Below are 24,477 nucleotides of genomic sequence, written 5' to 3' on the forward strand. Positions count from 1 at the left end.
AGTGGGGAAGGGTAAGCAGAGCTAGTTTTGAGTGGCTTATAATGATGCAGTGGACTTGTCAGTGTCCCTGAGGGCTACTGAAGTGTCTTCCCTCTAATGTGGACCAATTATTGTGGGCAGAAATGTGACCTGAGCTGTGAGAGAACAGCGCTAACCTCTGTGCCAAACAACAAAAGACACGGGCAGAACAATAGACTTTCAATATTCAATTTGTATTATATATTGCCATTCAAGTCTATCTATCTATCTATCTATCTATTGTGAAAGCATGCCCCGAACACAGACAGACAGACACCAGAATGTCTAAAATGCACATGTTTATATTACTTCACAGCACCACGATATCAATAGTCTCAATCTCTTTCTCTTTCTCTTCTTCTCAATGACCTCCACTCCCCTCCTCACAGGCTTTGTCTCCTTCCTCCCAACTCCAGCTCAGCTTCTGGAGGGAGGCGGCCCCTTTTATAATGACCCGGATGGGCTCCAGGTGCTCTGTCTGATGACACTTCCTGGTGTGGCGGAAGTGTCCCGGGTGCTGCGTGCCCCGGGATTTCTTCCGACATCACTTCCTGCTGTGACTGAAGAGCTCCCACCCAGGGTCCCAACCACATCCGGGTGCCCCCTGGTAGTGACTCCGTCTTTGCACAGGGTTGAGCCTCGCAGCTCCGTGACCCCCTTGCATTTCAGAGAGGCCGCCCTCATGTGCTCTAGGCAAAGTATTCTCCCATTTCTGGTCCCCTGCTTTTGCTGGTGTCCCGGTGGGGCAACATCCCTGGGCATATATGACACTATCTATCTATCTATCTATCTATCTATCTATCTATCTATCTATCTATCTATCTATCTATCTATCTATCTATATATTATATAGTGTCTTTCATCTATCTATCTATCTATCTATCTATCTATCTATCTATCTATCTATCTATCTATCTATCTATCTATCTATCTAGTGCCATTCATATCTATCTATCTATCTATCTATCTATCTATCTATCTATCTATCTATCTATCTATCTATCTATCTATCTATCTGGGTATTGGAGTTCCTTCACTCAGCCTTGTTGGGTGCCATGGGTGCTACCAGGAGGTGCTACTTTGTCGGGTTTCTGCCTCACCCAGAAGTGTTCCTAGACTGCACTAACGGGCCACCGGAAGTACTCCCGGGTGCAGGATAAAAGAAGCTCTCTGCTACTGTGCCATGAGCCACATTTGAGAGGGAGAGGACGATGCTTGCTGCTGGAGGAGTGGAGGTGGAGAGAGAGAGAGAGAGAGGGGGAGACAAAGACAAAGAAGGAAGAAGACAAAGGCATTACTGTGTGCTGTTTGTGTTGTACTGTGCTTACTGTGTGGGAAGCCTGAGAAGCATTTCCCACAGCAAAGTAAAAGCCTGTGTTGTGCTGGACACATGGCAAAAGCCATCTGCCACTTCATCCAGGGCTGTTTTTTTCCTTGTGTCAGGTGATGCTTGGTTAGGCTCTGGTTCACAAAATGGATGGATAGAAGGACCTAAAAGAACCTACTCGGTTAATGACATCCAGGTAGGCATGTGCTAATCTGGCTGAAACTGTTGAAATTGTTAAAGATGATGAAAACCAGAAGGCCAGATGAAAACACAAGACTTGTAATTCAGATATAAATTAGTACAAAGTTAAATATGGAGATCTGAATATTGATAAGTGCAGTCTCATTGGAGACGTAACCTGACGTTTGAATGACATTGGGAGCACAAGGCAGGAGAGTATACTGTATAAGGCATTAGCAGTGTATGCTAACAGAGAAGCACAGTCTGCCATTGCCAGTCCTCCTGAATGTGAAGCATTACTTAATCTGTTCAGTTTTACCATCGGCAGCGTTTCATTTGTTCTTTTACCTAACTCTGCGTGATGCTTGATAAATGCTGTTACGACAAGCCTCCTGATTTTGATGCTTCTGGACTCCAGGGTTTGATGTTCACAGGCAGGCAGTGCGGTGTAGTGGCTAAGGCATTGAACTTTAAACTCAAAAGGCTGCTAGTTCAGTCCTCACTTCTGACTGACAGCTTGACAGTGAGCCAGTCACTTATCTCAACTGTGCTCAACTGTAAAATATACCGGTATATTTTGGGCTCTGCGTTGCATAAATAATTTCAGTTTCTTTCCAAACCATTCGTCATTCCAGGCTCGTGAGACGCATTGAAGACTTTTTCATGACAAAATAAAAGCATAAACGAGAGCTTGGTAAGTCTTCTGGGGCAAGTTGGCTTTGCTTTTGTTTTGTCAGATTCAGTAAAATACAAAGGCGTCTTCGTCAGAAGTTCTCTCCTGCTGCGGGGTGGGCACTTTACCCTGTGCGAGGGTCTGAAAGACGGGAGAACACCAGCTGGGAAAAGACATCTTGGATTACAGAAGCAGGCACTCATAAAGACTTCTATGAATGTGAGCCATGAGACTTGGATGTTGCTGCAGCTGATCCAGCAGTACTTTGATTTAAGTTGATGAGAAAGTGTGTTTTCTGCTAGCAGAGGCTTCCCGTGAAAGCAAAACCCCCTGCCTCACAGTATGTTGAAGTAGTGACACTGCATTCAGTATAAAGAAATGTGAGAAATAAATACAAAGACTGAGAAAGATAGTACACATGCTTGAGCTGTCCTCAAACCCAGAATGATGCCAAAGAGGTCAAAAAAATAATAAAAAGAAATTAGAAGTGAAAACACACTTGAGAGGGATCAGCTCAAGAAGGATCAAAAGTGCAAGAAAACAACTAAAGCAAGCCTAAATCCTGCTGCCTGACTGTTTTCTAGCATGTCAGGTAGCTGGTCCTCTTGCCACCACAACATCAGAACACTGGGAAAGTTGTGACAAGAAGCCCAGTGAGCTCATCCATCCCAGTCATCTAGATCAGGGGCTCTCAAGCACGGCCCTGGGGGGCCCACTGTGGCGTCAGGTTTTTGTTTCAACCAGATTCATAATCACTGACAACAAATGGTAACACTGATCTCATTTAATTAGCTAGTAGTTGTTTTTTTCTTCTCTTATTCTACATTCAGAAGAGCAAGGCAGCATGATTCTACATGTATAAGAGATTTAGAAATACTGTATTTACTCGTGTACCACGCGCCCTCGTGTAAGACGTGCACCCTAATTTTTACAAAGAAAATCGAGAAAAAATTTTGCCCTGTGTATGACGTTGTGATTGTATAGGAAGCGTTTATAGGAAGCGTTTAGAGAGAGAAGTAAACATTACGAGCAAGTGAGCCCAAGCAGAAGAAGTAAACATTACAGAATTACATTTCTAGTTTTGCTGTAGATTTAAATGATCTCTCTTTGATTTTCTAATGCTAATTTTGCAGTTGTTAACTAGCTGTGTAGGCCCTTGCGTAAATCCCAGGTATTTCTAGTTTTGCTGTAGATTTAAATGTTTATCTCTCTTTTGTTGATTTCTTTATATTTTGCCCTTTCTCTGTGCAGTTGTTAACTAGCTGTGTAGGCCCTTGCTGTAAAAAGCCCAGGTTCCTAGAAACCATGGATTTTGGCACTTCAATCAGAGGCTAAGCAAGATTCTATTTCCTCGTGCGGTTTCGTTTTGCTGACGTGCTTACCTCCATTGTCTATCAGCAGCTAAGCAAGTTTCTCTCTCCTCTGAGTCGTTTTGCGGACGTCCTCGCCTCCGTTGTCTATCAGGGGTTACGCGAGTATCTCTCTCCTTGGAGGTTTTGGTTTGCCGACGTGCTCGCGTCCGTTGTCTATCAGCGGCTAAGTGAGTTTCACTCTCCTCAGAGTCGTTTTGCAGATGTCCTCGCCTCCGTTGTCTATCAGGGGTTACGCGAGTTTCTCTCTCCTTGGAGGTTTTGTTTTACCGACGTGCTCGCGTCCATTGTCTATCAACAGCTAAGCGAGTGTCTCTCTCCTTGGAGGTTTTGGTTTGCCGACGTGCTCGCGTCCGTTGTCTATCAGCGGCTAAGTGAGTTTCACTCTCCTCAGAGTCGTTTTTGCCGATGTGCTTGCCTTGCTTGTGTCTTAGCAGCACTTTCTTTGAGCTTCATGCCGTAGCCTCACACTTCTGCGCCGGACAGACAACAGACACACTTCCACATGTAAACGTTTATATCTCTCTGTTATAATAAAAAAAATCCTGCAAACAGACAAGACTTTTTGGAAGATTTTTTTCAAGTCCCGCAAGACGAGACTTTTGCCATGAGATTTCTTCAAGTCTCGCCCTCCTCGCAACCACTTTCATACAAAACCACGGTCCTCTCACCTCTAATTTATGAGAATGCTTGCATTTGTCAGACACACTTCCTGCACTCTCAGCTCTTATACATTTGTTGTAGTCCTTTGTGGGACAATAATTCATCGTAGAGGTTCAAAAAAGTTGGTGCAATACACATGCAGAGCAGGTTAAAGATTACAAAAGTAGTAAAATTCGAAAGGCACGAAAAACTGATAGTAAAGATCGCATTAGCGCTAACAAATGGAAATTATTACTAATTATTATTAATAATGGAACAGTGAAAAGAGATCAAATATATGGACAGAGATGATATGAAAGAAGTATGTAGATATTGTTCAACTTTAAAGTTCAAGTCAGAGACGTGTAGATTGTCTAATTCGTGTTGTCATCAGGGAAAGTAGTGTTTATACACAATGAAGAGGCATATCCGCGAGAATTAAAAGATTTGTTGTTTGGAGTATGTTTTTACTGAAGTGTTACAGTAAAAGTGGAAGTTTAAAAAGTATTTGTGTGTTAATTTCAAAGCCAAACAGAACAAAAACGTATAACTCAACGAATACCTCTAATGCAACATGGAACAATATTTTCTTTCAATTTATTATGTTTTACTATTTTTTTCTATTGTTAATTACTCACTGTAATGTAAAAAGTCAGTTTATTTATTAGAGAGAAAGAAACAAAATTCACTCATGGGCAGTTATACGTTGCGTTGTCACGATGTAAATCCAAACACGGAATCAAAATTCAGTGCGATATTGACGAAAAGTCAATTCCAAATATTGTTTTTACTGAAGTGTCACAGTAAAAGTGTTGTTAATTTCAAAGCCAAACATAACAAAAACGTATAACACAACAAGTACCTGTAGCACAACATGAAACAGAATTTTTTTCAATTTATTATGTTTTACTATTTTTTATTATGATTAATTACTCACTATAATGTAAAATAGTTCTGTTATAAATATATAACAGTTCCCATGAAAATAACAAATGCTTTACATTGTACGTCTGGTCGCCCATACCCGGGGGTTGGCAAGTGAAGCGAGAGCCCCCTATTATACGATAATAACGATTAAAAATACCCAAGTAAACAACACTGAATCGTGAAAGGCTGACTACTTTTCTGTCAGCCCCACTAATTAATTAAACAATTAGAACACCTGGAAAAGTAGAATGAAAATCAAGATGAAAATATTGTTAAAAAGAAAAAATACATTACTCCCATATAACTGCTTAGTACATTTTAATAATTTTTTTTTTTACCAAACTTAGTTTTCTAATTTCTATATTGTTCCCAAAACACAGAATTTGGGAAATAACAGTTCACTTAGTTAGCCCAGGAGTCCAATAAAAAAAAAGCTGGCTGTAATAAAAACCTGCAGCCACCGGGGGTCCTTAGGACCGACGTTGAGAACCCCTGATCTAGATGGTCCAAAATAACATCAAGTCAGGGTCTGAAGGTTCTGCTATCCACCACACTATGTGGTCATTTATTCCATGTGCTTATGGTTCTTTGCATGAAGAAAAACTTTCAAAAATCTGTGAGGAATCTGCCATTAACAAGCTTCCAACTGTTTCCATGTGTTCTTGTTGAAGAATGTGTTGTAAAGTAACTGGGACCCATTAATTCCTTTATAATTTAAATCAGGGGTGTCGAACTCCAGTCCTGGAGGGCTACAGTGGCTGCAGGTTTTCATTTTTGTTCTACTCAGGAAAACATTTGTATCCAATGTTACATATACCCTGCTGTTTCTTCTAAGACTCTGTGAAACGCCTTGAGAATGGGAAAGGCGCTATATTATTAAAATGTAGTATTATTATTATTATTATTATTATTATTCTAACCATCTTCTTCATCAGTGACCAGTTTTTGCTGCTAATTAACTTCTTTTGCCTTAGTTTTAATTGACGTGACTCAGACCTCTTAGTTGTTTCTTTTTCCTTAATTAGCAGCCAAACAATAATGAGACACAAAAGAAGCTGCCACATGACCAGCTAATCCAAAAATAATGAAAAGTGAAGGTCTCGGTCACGTTGATCTGCTCAGGTCACCAAAACATCTTGACGGTGGTCTTAGAAAAAACAGAAAATCAACAGTTTTGGAAATGTCTACTGTGGCAGGATGAGAGCAGCAATAGGCCATGGAGTTAAATAACGGGTTAAATTAACAGCAAGAATCGGCTTCTCATTAAGAGATCGGTTGGAGTTTGAAATCCCAGTTTAGCTGGTCATCTGTTGGCTCATTTCACATCTTATTTCTGTTTGGCTGTCATTTAATGAAGAACAGAATAGATTCAGAGGACTGAATCCGTAAAAACAAGGCTAATAAAATGACCGACAATCTCTCCAAATAAAAAAAATTATATAAACAAGAAATAAAGAAGCACGAAAATAGACAAGCGGGAACTAAGGCAAAAGATATGCCTGAAAAGGCAACCCTAGGCAAAGATATCTAATCCATTGGGACCTGACCTACACCCCTGGGTCCAGCCAAAGTAGAAGCAGCATGAAGTTATGGTCAAGTGCAAAGGCATGAGTCAGAACCCAAAACAAAAAGAAAGAATCGAACATTAAAGTCAATAGAATTGTGGGCCATTGCAGTCTTGATGACCGAGCTTTTTATTCACACCGTTGATTTGGATTTGTCTTTTCTACAGGGTGGTTCATAAAGATCTCCCACATTTTGAAGGGGTATAAAAAATGAACAAAGCTATGTAATAAAAAGTTGTATATATTTCTGAAAAGTACATAAAAACAGTTTTGTTTTAATGGGTTTTAAAAATCATATCAGACAGATGGCGGCCGTCTTTGCCAATACATTGCTGAAGACGTTCCTGGAAGTCCTCCATCACTCTCCAGGTCATCTCAGGCAGAATGGCATCGATTTCCTGTCTGATCCTTTCCTTCAAATCCTCAAGAGATCGAGGACGATGTTTGAAAACCTTTTTCATTTAGGTATCCCCAAAGAAAAAGATTTAAACATGGGCTTAAATCTGGTGACGTCTCCACTTAAAGAGATCAAATGCCCAGGGAACATTTCCCTCAACACTCCAAGTGAACATCGTGTTGTGTGAGCTGTGGCCCCGCTGTCCTAAGTCTGCCAGGTGATTTTCTGTTCAGTGTGGAACCAGCTGCCCGAAGGGTAGAAATCCATAGCAGTCTGGTACGGATACATTGCGACCGAGTGTGAAGCGTGTACGAAACGCTCTCTGCATCGCTATCAAAGAACAGTTGTTCTCATAATACGCTTGAACAACAAAGCCCCAGTGTTCACCGGTCCAACTCATGATGGGTACAGAAAACGGTAGCGCCTACCTACCGAATGAGACCTACCCCACCTCTCTACCTCCACTACAGCCCACACAGTATCTTCATGGCCCACCCTGTATTAACCTCATTTTTACAGCTGTAGTGTTTTGAAATGAAATAAGCTGAAGGGTTAAAATGGCCTCCCCTGCCTGAGTTTGCTGCGATCTCCTGTGATGTTCTGCTCATTTCCAGGTTAAGCTTCCTTCCTTATCCATAAATTCCCTAAAGTCACTACAGCGTGGCTATCTGTGCCCTTCATGGCCTGTACATCCTGACTATATTGAGAATAGTGATGCTCTTCACTCAGGTCAGCTCTGAATTCTTTCTCTTTTTCTCTGCAGGTCCTGGTTCAAGTTCCCAAATGACTTTTGACCAACTCTACTGGAGTAATTCTGCTTTCAATATTTCAGTTCATGCTGCTATCCGCTATGGGGAATGGAAACTACTGACTGGATACCCAGGTACTAAAGCTTTTCCTATAAATCATGAGGACTTACAGTTGTGATGAGAACATTCAGCCTGACCGGTTCGCCAATCCCGTTCAACTAGATTCTCCATGATAACAACAAGTCAAGATTTGAAGGTCTCTAAAGTCCTAAACTTTACCGTAATGCTTTGTCTAACCACTAGGGGGCATCTCAGCACTCCAAACCCCAGACACACCAACACAAGTCCCGGTTTAAATAAAAGGTTTACTAACATAAAGACCAAACCTGCCCCCAGTAGTCCAGATGAGGCCTCACCAGTGTGTTATAAGGCCCGAGCAGAACCTCCTTGGACTTGTACTCCACACATCATGGCGCTATATAACCTGACATTCTGTTAGCTTTCTTAATGGCTTCTGAACAACACTGTCTGGCAGTTATAGCATAGAGTCCACTACGACTCCTAAGTCCTTCTCATAAATGTGCTTTCAATTCTCAGACCTCCCATTGTGTATTCAAACCTAACATTTTTACTTCCAGTGTGCAATACTTTACTTTTACTGATATTAAATCTTATCTACTCAAGCCTGAGTGCTCTTCAGCTCCCTCTGCAACCTGAAGAGCATACAGACTTGAGCAGATTTGTGGCAAATTACTTTATTATCACAGTAACAGAAAGGCAGTTAGGCAGCATAGTGGTTAGTGCTGCTGCCTGCTTGTTTCAAGTGCCGGGTTTGAATGTCAGTCCATTTGCACAATCCTCCTGTATTCAGGTAGAAGGCACTCAGGGTTTCTTACTCCGTCCCAAAGACTTGCCGAGCAGGTTGTTTGATGTTTCTGAATTATCCAGTACAGGGGGAGACACCGAGCGATAAGCAGCTGTCCTGTCCAGTGCTGCTTCCTACGTGGAGCCCTGCAGCACCCGGTGACCCTCGTGTTCCATTTAGTGAATCTGGAGATTCAAGGAGTTAGTGATGGCAAAGCTCACTTCATCAGTCATCATGCCTCAGTGAGCTGTTTGTGTAACTCGTAGCTCTCTATGATGTGCTCACCGCTCTTTAAATGTTCCTGGGCACCAACGGCTGTTTTGATTGGCACCTGTTTGTACTGTTTGTCTTATTTTGTGTCATTTCGTTTTTTGTTCTTTCTTTCTGTGTACTTGTGTTGTCGGACACTGAATCCATTTTTGCTACTACCGTATATGCTCAACGTATAAGTCAGGTCTTGAAACCCAAAAAATCGATCATAAAATCAGACCCGACTTATATGCCCATTCAAAAATGCGACACTTAATTTTAATCTTCTTGCCTCCTCCAATCTCGTATCAGTTTGACAAACTCATCGAATTTTGTTGCAGCAATGCAGTTACCAATTTCTTTCATTACTTCAATGACATTTAATTGAAATCAGCTTCATATTTTCTTCTGATCAAACGCTCCATCGTAGATAAGGGATGCTCTTACAATAAAGGCGTATGAGGGAATGAGATAAAAAAAATACAAATCAGTGCAAATGTTGTTTTGGAATAGTTCGGGTATTACCGTGTGGTCACGAAGGCACAATAGAGCGAGAAGGATAGAGGTTAGGAGCACACGCTGATACAGCGCATTGACGCACCCATGTAGGAGATAAAAGGCAGTGTGCTCTGTGGTTACTCTCTCAGGTGGGCGTTAGCATATCATAATCTCTTGGACCAATAGCGTGAGTTTTCTGCATTCGTCTTATACGACCGACATTATAAAATATCAGAAATTATACAGTATAATCAATTCAAGACTTAAAGAGAATTTATCTGCGAGTATAGTCAGTCAGTCATTTTCCAACCCGCTATATCCTAACTACAGGGTCACGGGAGCCAATCCCAGCCAACACATGGCACAAGGCAGGAAACAAACCCCGGGCAGGGCGCCAGCCCACCACAGGACCACCCACACACCAAGCACAATTTAGGATCGCCAGTGCACCCAACCTGCATGTCTTTGGACTGTGGGAGGAAACCTACGCAGACACGGAGAGAACATGCAAACTCCACGCATGGAGGACCTGGGAAGCGAACCCGGGTCTCCTAACTGTGAGGCAGCAGCGCTACCACTGCGCCACCGTGCTGCCCTCTGTGAGTATATACAGTAGTTTTTAGAGAGTGTTAAAACATTTTTTATTTGCTCTCTTTTTCCCTTCTCTCTCCATACTGGACATAGAGCACCTGCCCCCTCTCCTGTCTGTGGCCATCTTTGTGTTGCCTTTGTCAGCTGGGCATCCCTTGACAGTCTGGCATGAAAAGGGAGGAGACACACAGCCCTGCTTGTCATATAAACCTGTGCTTCTTTATACTGACTGCTTATGTAACGTACCGTGAAGAGCGACCTCCATGTCCATTCACCCTTTTCTGTCACAGATAGATTTTTATGCACCTCCACAGATACAATGTCTGCATAAAAGCTATTTAGCACCTTTAAAGTCTTCACAATTGTTTTGTCATACAGCATTACATCTCAGTTGGTTTAATTTGACTTTGATGCTGATCAACATAAAAATACTCTCTAATGTAAAAGTGGAAACAGATCCCTGCAAAGTGAACTGAAAACAAATATAAAACACATAATAATTGATCCCATAAGTATTCGCCTCCTTTAATGTGACACCCTTAAAGCATCGCTGGTGCAGTGAGGTCACCTAATTAGTTCCATGGAGGTCACCTGTCTGTAGTATAAACGTATTATCTGGAAGGTCCAACTTATGAGTCATTATGGTGGCCTAACCTACACAATGAAGACAAAAGGAGATTCCAAGTAACTCAGTGAAAAGGTGACTGAAAAGCACAATTTAGGAGATGGAGGGAAGACAATGTCCAAGTCACTGAATATCCCTTGGAGTCCAGTGAAATCAGACATTAAGAAATGGAAAGAGTACAACAGAGCTGTAAATCTACTAGAGCAGGCTGTCCACAAAAATCGGAGTGATTGTGCAAGAAGAAGACAACTGAAGAAGGCCAGCAAGAGACCTCAGAGAGCTCTGAAGGATTGACAAGCTGCAGCAGATGGAGACTGGAAAGACTGTGCAGACAACAACTGCTGCCTGGGTGCTTCACCACTCACAGCTTTATGGCAGAGTGACAAAAAGAAAGCCACTGTGAAAAAAAAAAAACAAACATCTCAGATGGGGTTTATCAGAAAGCTCGTGGGGGGGCTCCAAAGGGTCTATGGCCTAATGAGACTAAAACAGATATTTTTGGCCATCCGAGTAAACAGCATATTTTGATATAAGCCAAACACTGCACCTCGTCAAAAATGCACCATCTCCTCCATGAACCATGGGATACTTCTCTGCCAGCAGGGCCCAGGAAAGCTTGTGAGGGGAAAATGAAGGAAGCAAAATAAGCGGAAATCCTAGAGGAATACCTGATAGAGTCTGCAAGAAACAATACAATACAATAACAGTTTATTTTTGTATAGCCCAAAATCACACTAAACAATTGCCGCAATGGGCTTTAACAGGCCCTGCATTTTGATAGCCCCCCCAGCCTTGACTCTCTAAGAAGACAAGGAAAAACTCCCAAAAAAAACCCTTGTAGGGAAAAAATGGAATAAACCTTGGGAAAGGCAGTTCAAAGAGAGATCCGTTTCCAGGTAGGTTGGGCGTGCAGTGGGTGTCAAAAAGATGGGGGTCAATACAATACAATACAATACAATACACAGAACAGAACACAAGTAATCCTCAATACAATATAATATGCAGTAGAAACATTACAAGTACAGAGCAGAATTCAACAGTAGATGATATCACAGAATAGGATTCTGATTTGTTCAGAGTCCTGGAGACCTTGGCCATCAAGCTGCCTCCCCCCTATTGGCCATTCCACAGCTGAGTCAGCGCTGGGCCAGCCAATCCGATGAAAGGTCCCCTCTACCCGATGATTCCTGCGAACCTCCATCAGAGATGACTTCGCGGGTGAGCAGCGGCCTGTTCTTTGTTTCCCAGCACTATAATGAGCCCAAGCATAAAGCCAAAGCTACTCAGGAATGGCTTCAAAATAACAAAGTGAATGTGTGAAAGAATTGAGAATTCATGGCTAGACTTGAAAAACGGCAGCTCACTCAAGATTTCTATCTAGCCTGACAGAGTCTGCACAGTTTACAACCAAAAATGGGTGAAAATGTCGGAGTGCTGAGCACACGGACTCGAGGCTGTCATGGCTGCCAAAGGCTTATCTACCGAATCCTGACTTGAAGGCCGTGAAAACGTATTAGAAGATTGCTTTGTGTTTTATATTTGTACTTAATTTACACCACTTTGCAGAGATCTGTTTTCACTTTGACATTAAATAGTCTTTTTCTGTTGATTAGTGTCAAAAAAGTTAAAATGTGGTTCAAAGTTGTAGAGCAATAAAATGTGGAAACTTCCAAGAGGGTGGCTACTTTTTAGTAGGCGACTGTAAAGAAATGAGAAACGATTTTCATGTATAAGGTCAGAATACACATCAGTGATCCCCATTGATTTTAAATAATGAACTTGAATACTTGATTGCCATCATCAGCCCACCCTGCGCCCTCTTGGTGATTTAGAGCTCCTAAATCACCACTTTTAGGGGTTGTAATCTAAATCCTGATTTAGCCTGATGGCAGTATTTGAAACTTGAAGAGCAGAGGATGGCTGCTGTCTCACAAAACAGAGTTGGCCCTCTTGCCAGTCTGCTTGTGGTAAGAGAAGACCACTGCAGACTAATAACTTTTACGTCTAATTGTAACAATGTTGCTGAGACAGTTTTTGTTCTTAATACTTGCAGTGCACTCCCAAACAAATATATAAAAAACAAATGTCAATATGGATTCAATAAAGGACTTGAATAACAATGTCATCATAGTAGAATATTATATAAAAGGAGATCCTTTAGCAAGCATAGTGATTTCTGTTCCTTACTGCCTGATTTGGCCTTCACTCCGCTCTGCTCCAAGGTCACCCTGTTGTCAGTGATAGTCTCAATATTTACAACGCTCGGCTACTTCAGTAGTGTGACCTTCACAACAGAACATAAAATGCCATAACGTCTACAACGTTATCCTTGCTTGCCGGAAGAGACCGTTAATGACGTGAGGAACTCCGCACAGACAGTGATGAGGCCAGAAGCTGAGATTGGCCATGAGGCAGCCATGCTAATCTCTCCTCCACCGTGCCACCTGAGAGTAGCAACACAGTGGTGAGAAAGAGCAATGCAATTCCACAGCTTAGAGTGTTAGGACAGGTCAGTGGTGCTCCTCTGGCAGTGCTCTGAGGCTCTTAATTCTTCTTTTTCTTGTCGGGTTTCAGCTGATTTACAGTTAATCCATCTTCATTACATCGAATGTCATGTCATCGAAGTTTTAGTTCAAATGATACGTGCAAAAAGAAAACAGAATTGTTTAAAGGCACTGAGTTTAACACTTTAAAACAGGAGTTCTCAAAGGTTAAAGATGCGGCAGACCACCTGTGATCATCCAACAGTCATTGCGTTACCGTTATGACATGTTATGAATTCATTTTTCTCTGGATGAATACAGTCATGTGAAAAAGTTTGGGAACCCCTCTCAGCCTGCATAATAATTGGCTCTACTTTCAACAATAAAGATCACAGTGGTATGTCTTTCATTTCCTAGGAACATCTGAGTACTGGGGTGTTTTCCGAACAAAGATTTTTAGTGAAGCAGTATTTAGTTGTATGAAATTAAATCAAATGTGAAAAACTGGCTGTGCAAAAATTGTGGGTCCCCTTGTAATTGTGCTGATTTGAATGCCTGTCACTGCTCAATGCTGATTACTTGTAACACCAAATTGGTTGGATTAGCTTGTTAAGCCTTGAACTTCATAGACCGGTGTGTCCAATCATGAGAAAAGGTATTTAAGGAGGTCAATTGCAAGTTGTGCTTCCCTTTGACTCTCCTCTGAAGAGTGACAGACAGCATGGGATCCTCAAAGCAACTCTCAAAAGATCTGAAAACAAAGATTGTTCAGTCTCATGGCTTAGGGGAAGGCTACAAAAAGCGATCTCAGAAGTTTAAACTGTCAGTTTCAACTGTAAGGAATGGAATCAGGAAATGGAAGGCCACAGGCACAGTTGCTGTTAAACCCAGCAGGTCTGGGAGGCCAAGAAAAATACAGGAGCGGCACATGAGCAGGATTGTGAGAATGGTTACGGACAACACACAGATCAACTCCAAAGACCTGTAAGAACATCTTGCTGCAGATGGTGTATCTGTACATCGTTCTACAATTCAGAGCAATTTGCACAAAGAACATCTGTATGGCAGGGTGATGAGAAAGAAGCCCTTTCTGCACTCACACCACAAACGGAGTCGCTTGTTGTATGCAAATGCTCATTTAGACAAGCCAGATGCATTTTGGAACAAAGAGCTTTGGACTGATGAGACAAAAATTGAGTTATGTGGTCATAACAAAAAGCGCTTTGCATGGCGGAAGAAGAACACCACATTCCAAGAAAAACACCTGCTACCTACTGTCAGATTTGGTGGAGGTTCCATCATGCTGTGGGACTGTGTGGCTAGTTCAGGGACTGGGGCCCTTGTTAAAGTCGAGGGTCGGATGAATTCAACCCAATATAACAAATTCTTCAGTATGATGTTCAAGCATCAGTCACAAAGTTGAAGTTACGCAGGGGTTGGATATTCCAACAAGACAATGACCCAAAACACAGTTCGAGATCTACAAAGGCATTCATGCAGAGGGAGAAGTACAATATTCAGGAATGGTCGTCACAGTCCCCTGCCTTGAATATCATTGAAAATCTATGGGATGATTTGAAGCAGGCAGTCCATGCTCAGCAGCCATCAAATTGAACTGAACTGGAGAGATTTTGTATGTAAGAATGGTCAAAAATACCTCCACCCAGAATCCAGACACTGATCAAAGGCTATAGGAGGCGTCTAGAGGTTGTTATATTTGTAAACAAGGCTCAACTAAGTATTGATAGAATATCTCTGTTGGGGTGCCCAAATTTATGCCCCTGTCTAATTTTGTTATGATACATATTGCATATTTTCTGTTAATCCAATAAACTTAATGTCTCTGCTGAAATACTACTGTTTCCATAAGGCATATCATATAATAAAAGGAAGTTGCTATTTTGAAAGCTCAGCCAATGATAAACAAAAATCCAAAGAATTAAGAGGGGCTCCCAAACTTTTTCATATGACTGTATATTCTTTTTAGCATAAATAAGACTCTACCACTTTTAGCCCCAGGAATCTGTGCTCACACTCATAGTCCCAGGTTGTGTCTAAAGGTAATATTGTTACCGTCTTAATTTAATTTTTTCCACAATGCCATTTTGCTTTTGTGTGGACACCGCCATGTCCATTTTGTGGCTTTGTTATTACGTGACGCTCGGGGGTTGCTGGGGGCTCAGCCCCCACAAGTCGCACCCGATTTCATTATTCACGTGGTAGTAAACAGCTTCCAGTTGGGTCATTCCAGTGTCCAACTTGATATCTGCAGTTTAGTCCACAGGTACATTGAGGCAGTTTTTGTAATTTTCTGTCATATTTTACCACAATGGATTTGAAATTAAGCAATCAAGATGTGACAGAATTGTAGACTTTCAACTTCAGTTTGAGGGGTTTAACAAAGATATTGTATTAAGCTTTCAGAAATTACAGCCATTTTTCACATAGGGGTACCTTCCTTCAATTGTTTCATCCACTCACTCTATGGGTGATCTCTGCATCTCGTTTTCCGTCTCAGGTTACCTCTGATGCTAGATATTTAAATGTATCCACTGTCAAGTAAATCAGCCTCGGACACACAGAAAGGTTTGGGGCAGCCGCCCATATATTATTCCTGGCTGCAAAAGGTTTTTTAATAGTCACATTGATATGCACAGTTCGAGTTCTCAGTATGAACTGATTTCTTGAGACGAAATGACGTCTTTATGGACCAGGTCCCGGAGGTGATGCCATCTTGGATGCTGGGACCAGAAGTGATGTTTCAAGATGACTCCAGAACTGGAGGTGACGTCTTTTGTGGTGCCACAACCAGACGTGACATCTTTCAGGGCGCTGTAACTGGAAGTGACGTCTTTGAAGAGAAATCAGGCAGGTTTTCCCGTATTTGGTCTGCAGAGAAAACAAAGGAAGGTTTAGCACACCCCGCCACCCACTGGCCTGGCATGGAATTACCTTCTTTCAGTTCACTCAGCTTCCTCCTATTCACACATGTGTGACACCACTCTTTTCAGTAGCTATCCCTGCAGGCTAACTTCTGAATCCTGACCATTATTTAACCTAATCCCATTTATCTTCAGTCCTTCATCTTCCAAAGCCCTTCTCCATTCGTCCAACTTCCTTTTCACTTCCACTTTTCTGGTGCTACACAACACAAAGTCATCTGCAAAAAGCCTGCACCTTGGGAACTGGACTTTTATGCCTTGAGTCAACACTTCCATACCCAGATCAAAGAGGTAAGGACTTGAAGAAGATCCCAGGTGCAGATCTCCTCTAACTGGGGTCTTGTCTGTTACCCCAGCACTGCTTTTAACCTGAGTCTTCACCCCCTCATTCATATCCTGGACAACCCTCACATACTTCTCTGGTCCTCCTTTCTGTCTTATGCACCTCCAGACCTCTTGGTGTGGCCGTCTATCATAAGCCTTCTCCAAATCAATAAACACCACATGCAGATCTTTCTGTTTTTCTTGATGCTTCACTATGAGCGGCCTCAATGCAAAAACGGTATCAGTTGTTCTTCTCCCTGGCATCAAACCAAACTGCTCCTCCCCTGTGGTGGTCTCCTTCCTAAGCCTTCTCTCTGTAACCCTTTCCCAAATTTCCATCGTGTGTGACATCAGCTTTACCCCTCTATAGTTTCCACAGTTTCTTCATCTTGTGCCTCCAACTGCTGTCTTATTGCACACTCACGAGACTCTCATCCTATATCAGGAGCTAGGCCTGCTCTGATCGACTGACAATAGTGTGAGTTGTCTTATGTCCGTATTTATTTTTATTTTGTTTTTAATGTGCCACATTAACCCTGTGAGGGAGAGTCCCTATTTACAGGCAGCAGATTCTTAGCGTGACTACTACAGCATGTGCGATTTCACCCCTAGCGCTCAGTATGTCATGTAGTTATGTCAGTTCCATGTTGGATCACATTCACAACTCATGTGAACTGCTCCAGCGTTTGCTTTCTACTGGACCGAGACCACTCCATACCTGAATGTGATTGACGTGTTCACATCAACCTAAATATACCGGGGAAAATCACACCACGGTTTGAAAAAAAAAAGCACCAAAGTAACATGGTGTGAAAACGTCTTTAAATTCAGGATATGTACTCTTAAAAATATTGGTTCTTTAATGGCATTTTATGATTCTTTACTGGGTTGTAAGATTCCTCGTGAAACTATTGCTTGACAAAGCACCATTTCATTTTGGGACAAGTTGGCTCTTCGTATTTGAAAAACTTCCTAACATGTAGAAAAAAATACTGAAATATTTAACGTATGGTGGGCTTCACGCAGAGTAAGGAAACCTGGACTTGGCCTGTGTTGTTGTATGCAGCAAGAGTCATTTTAAACTCATGAGCCACTGGTATGTAATCTGTTAGCAACTATTTGTGGTTATTCACTCTATGGAGCCTGTTACAGATCTACATAACTAAAGGTTCTTTCTGGAACCTTCACGTGCAGGGGTCTTTTGTGAACCAAAGAAGGATTCCTCTATGGCAGGGGTGCCCAAGACGTCGATCGCGATCGACTGGTAGATTGCAAAAGTAGCGCAGGTAGATTGCGTTGCATTCAAAAAAAATTTTTTTAAACGTTTATCTATCATATATCCTCCCTATGGCATTTGCCACTTGATTGACATACGGGGTGGCCAGTCTGAGATCTCTTCTTCTTCTTCTAACACACTGGTCATCCCGTATGCACGATCAAACGTGAGAGCTACTGCAAAACTCCGGCTATTTAAGTGATCTAGTTAACCTTCCAATTTATATCGACTAAAAAAGGCATTTTTTAAAAAAAATGTTTGGGGAGGGTATGGGCTGGATGTGGAATTGGAAGAGGATATTTTTCTCTCACAATGTCACAATCGAAGTACATTTGTTTGATCTGCCAATCTATCATTGCTCATCCAAAGAAGGAAAATGTGGATAGGCACTGTCGAACTGTTCATAAAAACTACGAAACTGACTTCCTTCCGAAAAGCGATCTGAGAAAGAGAAAGGAGAGGGAACTAAAATCACAAATAATCAGACAGCCGTCATTTTTCACTCAGCTGAATTCAAAAGCAAAGGCAGACACACCGAAGCATCGTTCCGGGTGAGTCACTCGATCATTAAGCATAAGAAGTCCTTTCAAGAGCTACCTCCTTGACTGCATTATTCGGCTCTACTTATTTATGTGAGTCAGCCTTGTCCCACATGAAGATTATTAAATCCAAATACTGTAGTGACCATAAATGTATTGAATTGTTATTGTGCCATAAAGGTTATTCAGTTATGCAAGGTACGACAACATATATTTTATGTATAAAGTATACTCAGTGTACAGTGCATCTGGAAAGTATTCACAGTGCATCACTGTTTCCACATTTTGTTATGTTACAGCCTTATTCCAAAATGGATTAAATTTATTTTTTTCCTCAGAATTCTACACACAACACCCCATAATGACAACGTGAAAAAAGTTTACTTGAGGTTTTTGCAAATTTATTAAAAATAAAAAAACTGAGAAGTCAATTGTACATAAGTATTCACAGCCTTTGCTCAATACTTTATCGATGCACCTTTGATAGATAGATAGATAGATAGATAGATAGATAGATAGATAGATAGATAGATAGATAGATAGATAGATACTTTATTAATCCCAAGGGGAAATTAACATAACATTTGGCAGCAATTAAAGCCTCAAGTCTTTTTGAATATGATGCCACAAGCTTGGCACACCTATCCTTGGCCAGTTTCGCCCATTCCTCTTTGCAGCACCTCTCAAGCTCCATCAGGTTGGATGGGAAGCGTCAGTGCACAGTCATTTTAAGATCTCTCCAGAGATGTTCAATCGGATTCAAGTCTGGGCTCTGGCTGGGCCACTCAAGGACATTCACAGAGTTGTCCTGAAGCCACTCCTTTGATATCTTGGCTGTGTGCTTAGGGTTGATGTCCTGCTGAAAGATGAACCATCGCCCCAGTCTGAGGTCAAGAGCGCTCTGGAGCAGGTTTTCATCCAGGATGTCTCTGTACATTGCTGCAGTCATCTTTCCCTTTATCCTGACTAGTCTCCCAGTTCATGCTGCTGAAAAACATCCCCACAGCATGATGCTGCCACCACCATGCTTCACTGTAGGGATGGTATTGGCCTGGTGATGAGCGGTGCCTGGTTTCCTCCAAATGTGACGCCTGGCATTCACACCAAAGAGTTCAATCTTTGTCTCATCAGACCAGAGAGTTTTGTTTCTCATGGTCTGAGAGTCCTTCAGGTGCCTTTTGGTAAACTCCAGGCGGGCTGCCATGTGCCTTTTACTAAGGAGTGGCTTCCATCTGGCCACTCTACCATACAGGCCTGATTGGTGGATTGCTGTAGAGATGGTTGTCCTTCTGGAAGGTTCTCCTCTCTCCACAGAGGACCTCTGGAGCTCTTGACAGAGTGACCATCGGGTTCTTGGTCACCTCCCTGACTAAGGCCCTTCTCCCCCGATCGCTCAGTTTAGATGGCCGGCCAGCTCTAGGAAGAGTCCTGGTGGTTTCGAACTTCTTCCACTTATGGATGATGGAGGCCACTGTGCTCATTGGGACCTTCAAAGCAGCAGAAATTTTTCTGTAACCTTCCCCAGATTTGTGCCTCGAGACAATCCTGTCTCAGAGGTCTACAGACAATTCCTTTGACTTCATGCTTGGTTTGTGCTCTGACATGAACTGTCAACTGTGGGACCTTCTATAGACAGGTGTGTGCCTTTCCAAATCATGTCCAATCAACTGAGTTTACCACAGGTGGACTCCAATTAAGCTGCAGAAACATCTCAAGGATGATCAGGGGAAACAGGATGCACCTGAGCTCAATTTGGAGCTTCATGGCAAAGGCTGTAAATACTTATGTACATGTGCTTTCTCAATTTTTAATAAATTTGCAAAAATCTCAAGTAAACTTTTTTCACGTTGTCATTATGGGGTGTTGTGTGTAGAATTCTGAGGAAAAAAATGAATTGAATCCATTTTGGAATAAGGCTGTAACATAACAAAATGTGGAAAAAGTGATGCGCTGTGAATACTTTCCAGATGCACTATATATATATATACAGTATATTTCATACATCACAGCAAGTAGCATCACAAAGTCTTCTAAAAAGCGTGAAAAATTATAAAACAATATAGATCTGGTCATAAACATTTTCTTTAATTGAGTGTCGATTTCTCACAGTTTTAGGAGACCTGCTTTAACTTCACCGTCACTGAGATCTAATGCACATATATATGTATGTATACAGGTGTATGTATACCTTACTGGTCAAAGGTTTTAGAACTTTGAAATGTACACAGTTCAATGTCTTAACGTTTCATGAAATCGAGGCATAGAACAAATAAACAATGGCAAGTAAAAAAATATGTCAAGGAACCATTAAGTGTACAAAATTTGATTCTTATTTTTGAGTCATCAAGGTATCCTTTTGCTGATATAACAGCCAAACTGTGGTCGCCCTTTTGATTCAGAATACCAGTCACTCTGTGCAAGTTACTTGGGGGTCATTTATATAGGGTGGTCCAGATCTAAATATGCAATTTGCATTACGCTATAACTTACTAAGTTTATTACATAGCAAATCACCCGAAAAATCCAGGACCATCGAGAAGTGTGGGAACTGACGACATGAAGAATCGTCTTCGCGCCGAACTGGGATCGTCCCCACATAAATCAAAGTCATCCAGACGATTTGGATCTGCATAATTAGATCTGGACCGCCCTGTACTTCACGCTCAGAACGCTCATCATGGCTGCCACGCGTTTCCAGCGTTCATTTGACGTGTCCTCTGAGCAGGTCCTCAGAAATTAACGCAACACGTGCACGAGTTGCAGTACCAGCAAAAAGTCGGGGGCACAGCCTGATAATGTCGGAACGTGACGTCAGAGTCTCTGTTTACTATCTACATGGGACAGAAAGCCTCTATGCAGATCCCAAGGGATCGATGTGCGCGCTTCGATGTTTGATGAATTGTTCGATGTGGTGAAGCAAAATGCTGACATACAGATGCATTCGTAGTGCTTTTATATTCAAGCGTCGCATGTTCCCCAACATATTGACAAGATACGTTTTAAAAAGTTTCACATACCTTTTTTTTGCACCTTCACAATAGCAACAGAATGTACGGCGGCGTATTTGAGCCACAGAGAAAAAAAAATTAAGGGAATGGTGAAAACGTGTATTTTGTGATTAAAGTGGGTTTTTCAGTTTAAATCTTGAAATATCCACTTTAACCTCGTAGTTTATTTTATCACTAAACTAGACCATTGTAAACGTCACCTTAAAACCAACCCAGTTGTTAAATCGCTATGCGCTTCTGGGGCTTCCTCCTGCATTGACAGCAGCGGAAAGCAGCAATCGCCACACAGAACACATTACGTTTATGGTATTCCAGCTCTCTGCACATTTAGAATCCTTAGATGTATACGTGATATCAATTTCATAATAAAATGCATTGAAGTATGTATGTTAAATTTTACAGGTAAGTTGTTAACTTCATTTAAATAATGAATACTGTTAATAATTACACAAATGTTGTGGTGGCACAGTGGTGGAGCGGTAGCACTGCTGTCTCACAGGGAGTCACGTCATTGGTGTTCCCTGCCTGGAGTTTACACGTTTTCCTGGTGGGTTTCCACAGTGTGCTCCGGTTTCCTTCCAAAGACATGAAATTTTAGGAATTTGGTGACGTTAAAATGACGCCAGTGTATGTGAGTGCTTGTATTCACTTTGCGATGAGCTGATGCCCCGTCCAGGGACTCTGTTTCTTTATCGTGCCCTGGATTGATGGATGTAATCATTAAACATATTTTTCAGAGATATTGTGGCAAGGTGTCTTCAGAATTTAATGAATGTTTCAGGAAATTCAGAACACAGCAAAGCCCAACCTGTTCTCACCGTGATGATATCTTGCACTGCCACCTGGTGGAATCTTCCAGATTTACGTAAAGTACGCTCACAAGTATAAACAGTAAAATGCTTGCTTAGCAGTAGCGTCCGCTGGAGCACGCATTGCGTCATGTGAAATATAAACCTGGCCTAACTCTAGCTCCAGCAAAAGAACCCCAGACAATCACACTTCCTCCTCCATGTTTATAGTTGGTGTCACACTGAGGAACCAACCGTTCACCAACTCTACGGTGTGAAATCACCCTGTGTGATGAACTGAAGATTTCAAATTATGATTCATTGGTCCATGAGATTTTCTTCCATTCTGCAGTAGTCCACAGTCGGTACTTCAAGGCCTGATGTTGTTGTCCTTTAATGAATGGCTTTCTTAGGGCCACTCGCTCTGTCAAACCTGCAGCACAGTAGAAGCTGAGTCTTGCTTTTTTCGACCACCGTTAAGCTGTGCTTGAAGCTGTTGTACTGTGAGTTGCCTGTCATGTAAGGTGGTGACCCTCAGAAACTTGTCTCGTGACTCCAGTTTCCAGTTACCTTTGGATTGTGTAGGACATCACTGTAGTCACTAACACTTTGCAATTCCTCTAAATGAAAGGCCTACACTTCTAAGTCTAATGATGCTTTGTCTCATTCCATTTTTTAATTGCCAATTTCCTGCCATTATCACTGGAATATGGTCCAAGTCGTATTTCAGAGGGTGTAGTAACAAGTCTCAGAGGGTTTTTAAGTAATCAACAGAAGCTGGGACACTTGTGACAATTGTTTGCTTCATCTTGCAAGGCTTCATTTACTTTAATTGCTGCAGAACATCTGTAGGTTGTAACCTTTTCGTTGTTCCCTGAAGGAGGCCCATTTGTAATTTTCTGAAATTTCTTTTTTCATTTCAGTTTTTGCTAACCTGAACTTTAAATTTAAACATTTGGTAATTTACTGCTTTTCACCATTTTAGGTCATTCGTTGCATTTCAGCATATTGAATGTGAAGAAAGACTGAAAAAAACTGAAGTGTTCTAAAACATTTGCCCGGTATTGTAGATATTTTTTGTTCTGCACAGATCTTCATTATGTGTGGCACCTGATCAGCCGACCAAATTTAATGACTTGAATTCCAGCCATTTGCTTCTGTTTTTAAGATATTCATTTATTGCCCTAATGAAATCTGTGAAAGAAATATCTATATGAGTTACAGGGTTGGTAGTATTGCAACTGATTTAGCTCGGTGTCATAAATTTCCTGTTTTCCGTTCTGTTTTTCATTTAACTTGGCATAAAGCTTTAAAGCTCTCAGTCTTGATGTGAATACAATTGGAAAATCATTGTTTTCTTCAATAACACGCAATAATAACTGCAGGAGATTTTGCTGAATGCAGTCGTATCTGCTTGACCTTCACTGAAGAACACAATAAAAATCATCTTAAGAGATCAGCACATGGAGGAGCGCGGACTGGAGGCGATCGCATTGACGTTTTCTTCAGTTTGCGGCCCCATGTGTTTTGCATTACGATTTGGTAACGACTGTTGTGTGTTGGAGGCTCAGTGGGGTGAGAGGTTTTCGCTGCCCTCTTTTATATGGGCCTGGTTGTCTGGAAATGTTAATGAAGTATAAGTTAAATGAAATTGGAAACAGCTACATAGTGCAGAACTCTGGTGAGGTTTTTCATTTTTTAAAACATAAATATATGTCAGTATATAGGCTGATCGTATGCTTGCCTAAAGAGTCAGCTGTCTTGAATTTGCGTAGATGTTGCGCTTTCTGTAAAATATTCCGGAATGACACAAATAATAGTAGAAGTAGCATTTGTGCAGTTCTGCCCCAAGCACGTGTGATCACAACATACATGAATCACAAGCTTAGATATTTTCAGACGTTCGTATTCCATTTCACCTTCTGCATTTGGAACAATCTTTTGCACTTTATCCCCATTTTGTACTCCTCTGTGCTAATAAATAGGAAATGATGCCCATTTATTATTGTTGTCCCAACCCATCAAAAACAAAGAAAGTGTCTTTGTGTCGTGGCTTTTACAAGGACATGATGAATTTGATAGAAATAAAGTCTTCTTGTAACATGCTAGTGAAACACACGCACTAATAATGACCATAAAATAAAATGTGAATAAAAACCTCCTAAAAGATAAGGAGCTGTTGATATTTCTGTCTGTTCTGCTCGTTTTTAATTGTCATTAATAAGAAACAATGAACAGGAAAAACTGCACAGAGAAAGGGCAAAATATAATGAAATCAACAAAAGAGAGTTACAGTAAGCATTTTAAGTCTATAGCAAAAATGGAAAGATTTCTAAATGTCTTATAATAAATGTAAAAATCATGCCTCTTTGCTTTTTTAATCTATATACTGTATATATAAAATTCTTTTCGCGTTTGAAACGGAAATTACGTATGACCAC

At 41.4% G+C, this 24,477-nt stretch overlaps 1 protein-coding gene across 2 annotated transcripts in view; it reads left to right on the forward strand.

The window, feature by feature from the left end:
• arsb (arylsulfatase B) overlaps positions 1-24,477 on the forward strand; it is a 225,803-nt gene that overhangs the window by 195,473 nt on the left and 5,853 nt on the right. For both annotated transcript variants that reach the window (XM_039758386.1, XM_039758385.1), the window contains exon 7: positions 7,863-7,982. In XM_039758386.1, the coding sequence (XP_039614320.1) occupies positions 7,863-7,982 (120 nt within the window). The remainder of the gene's footprint in view (positions 1-7,862; positions 7,983-24,477) is intronic.

The sequence above is a fragment of the Polypterus senegalus genome, chromosome 7, assembly GCF_016835505.1.
Source record: "Polypterus senegalus isolate Bchr_013 chromosome 7, ASM1683550v1, whole genome shotgun sequence".
Classification (NCBI taxonomy): Eukaryota; Metazoa; Chordata; class Cladistia; order Polypteriformes; family Polypteridae; genus Polypterus; species Polypterus senegalus.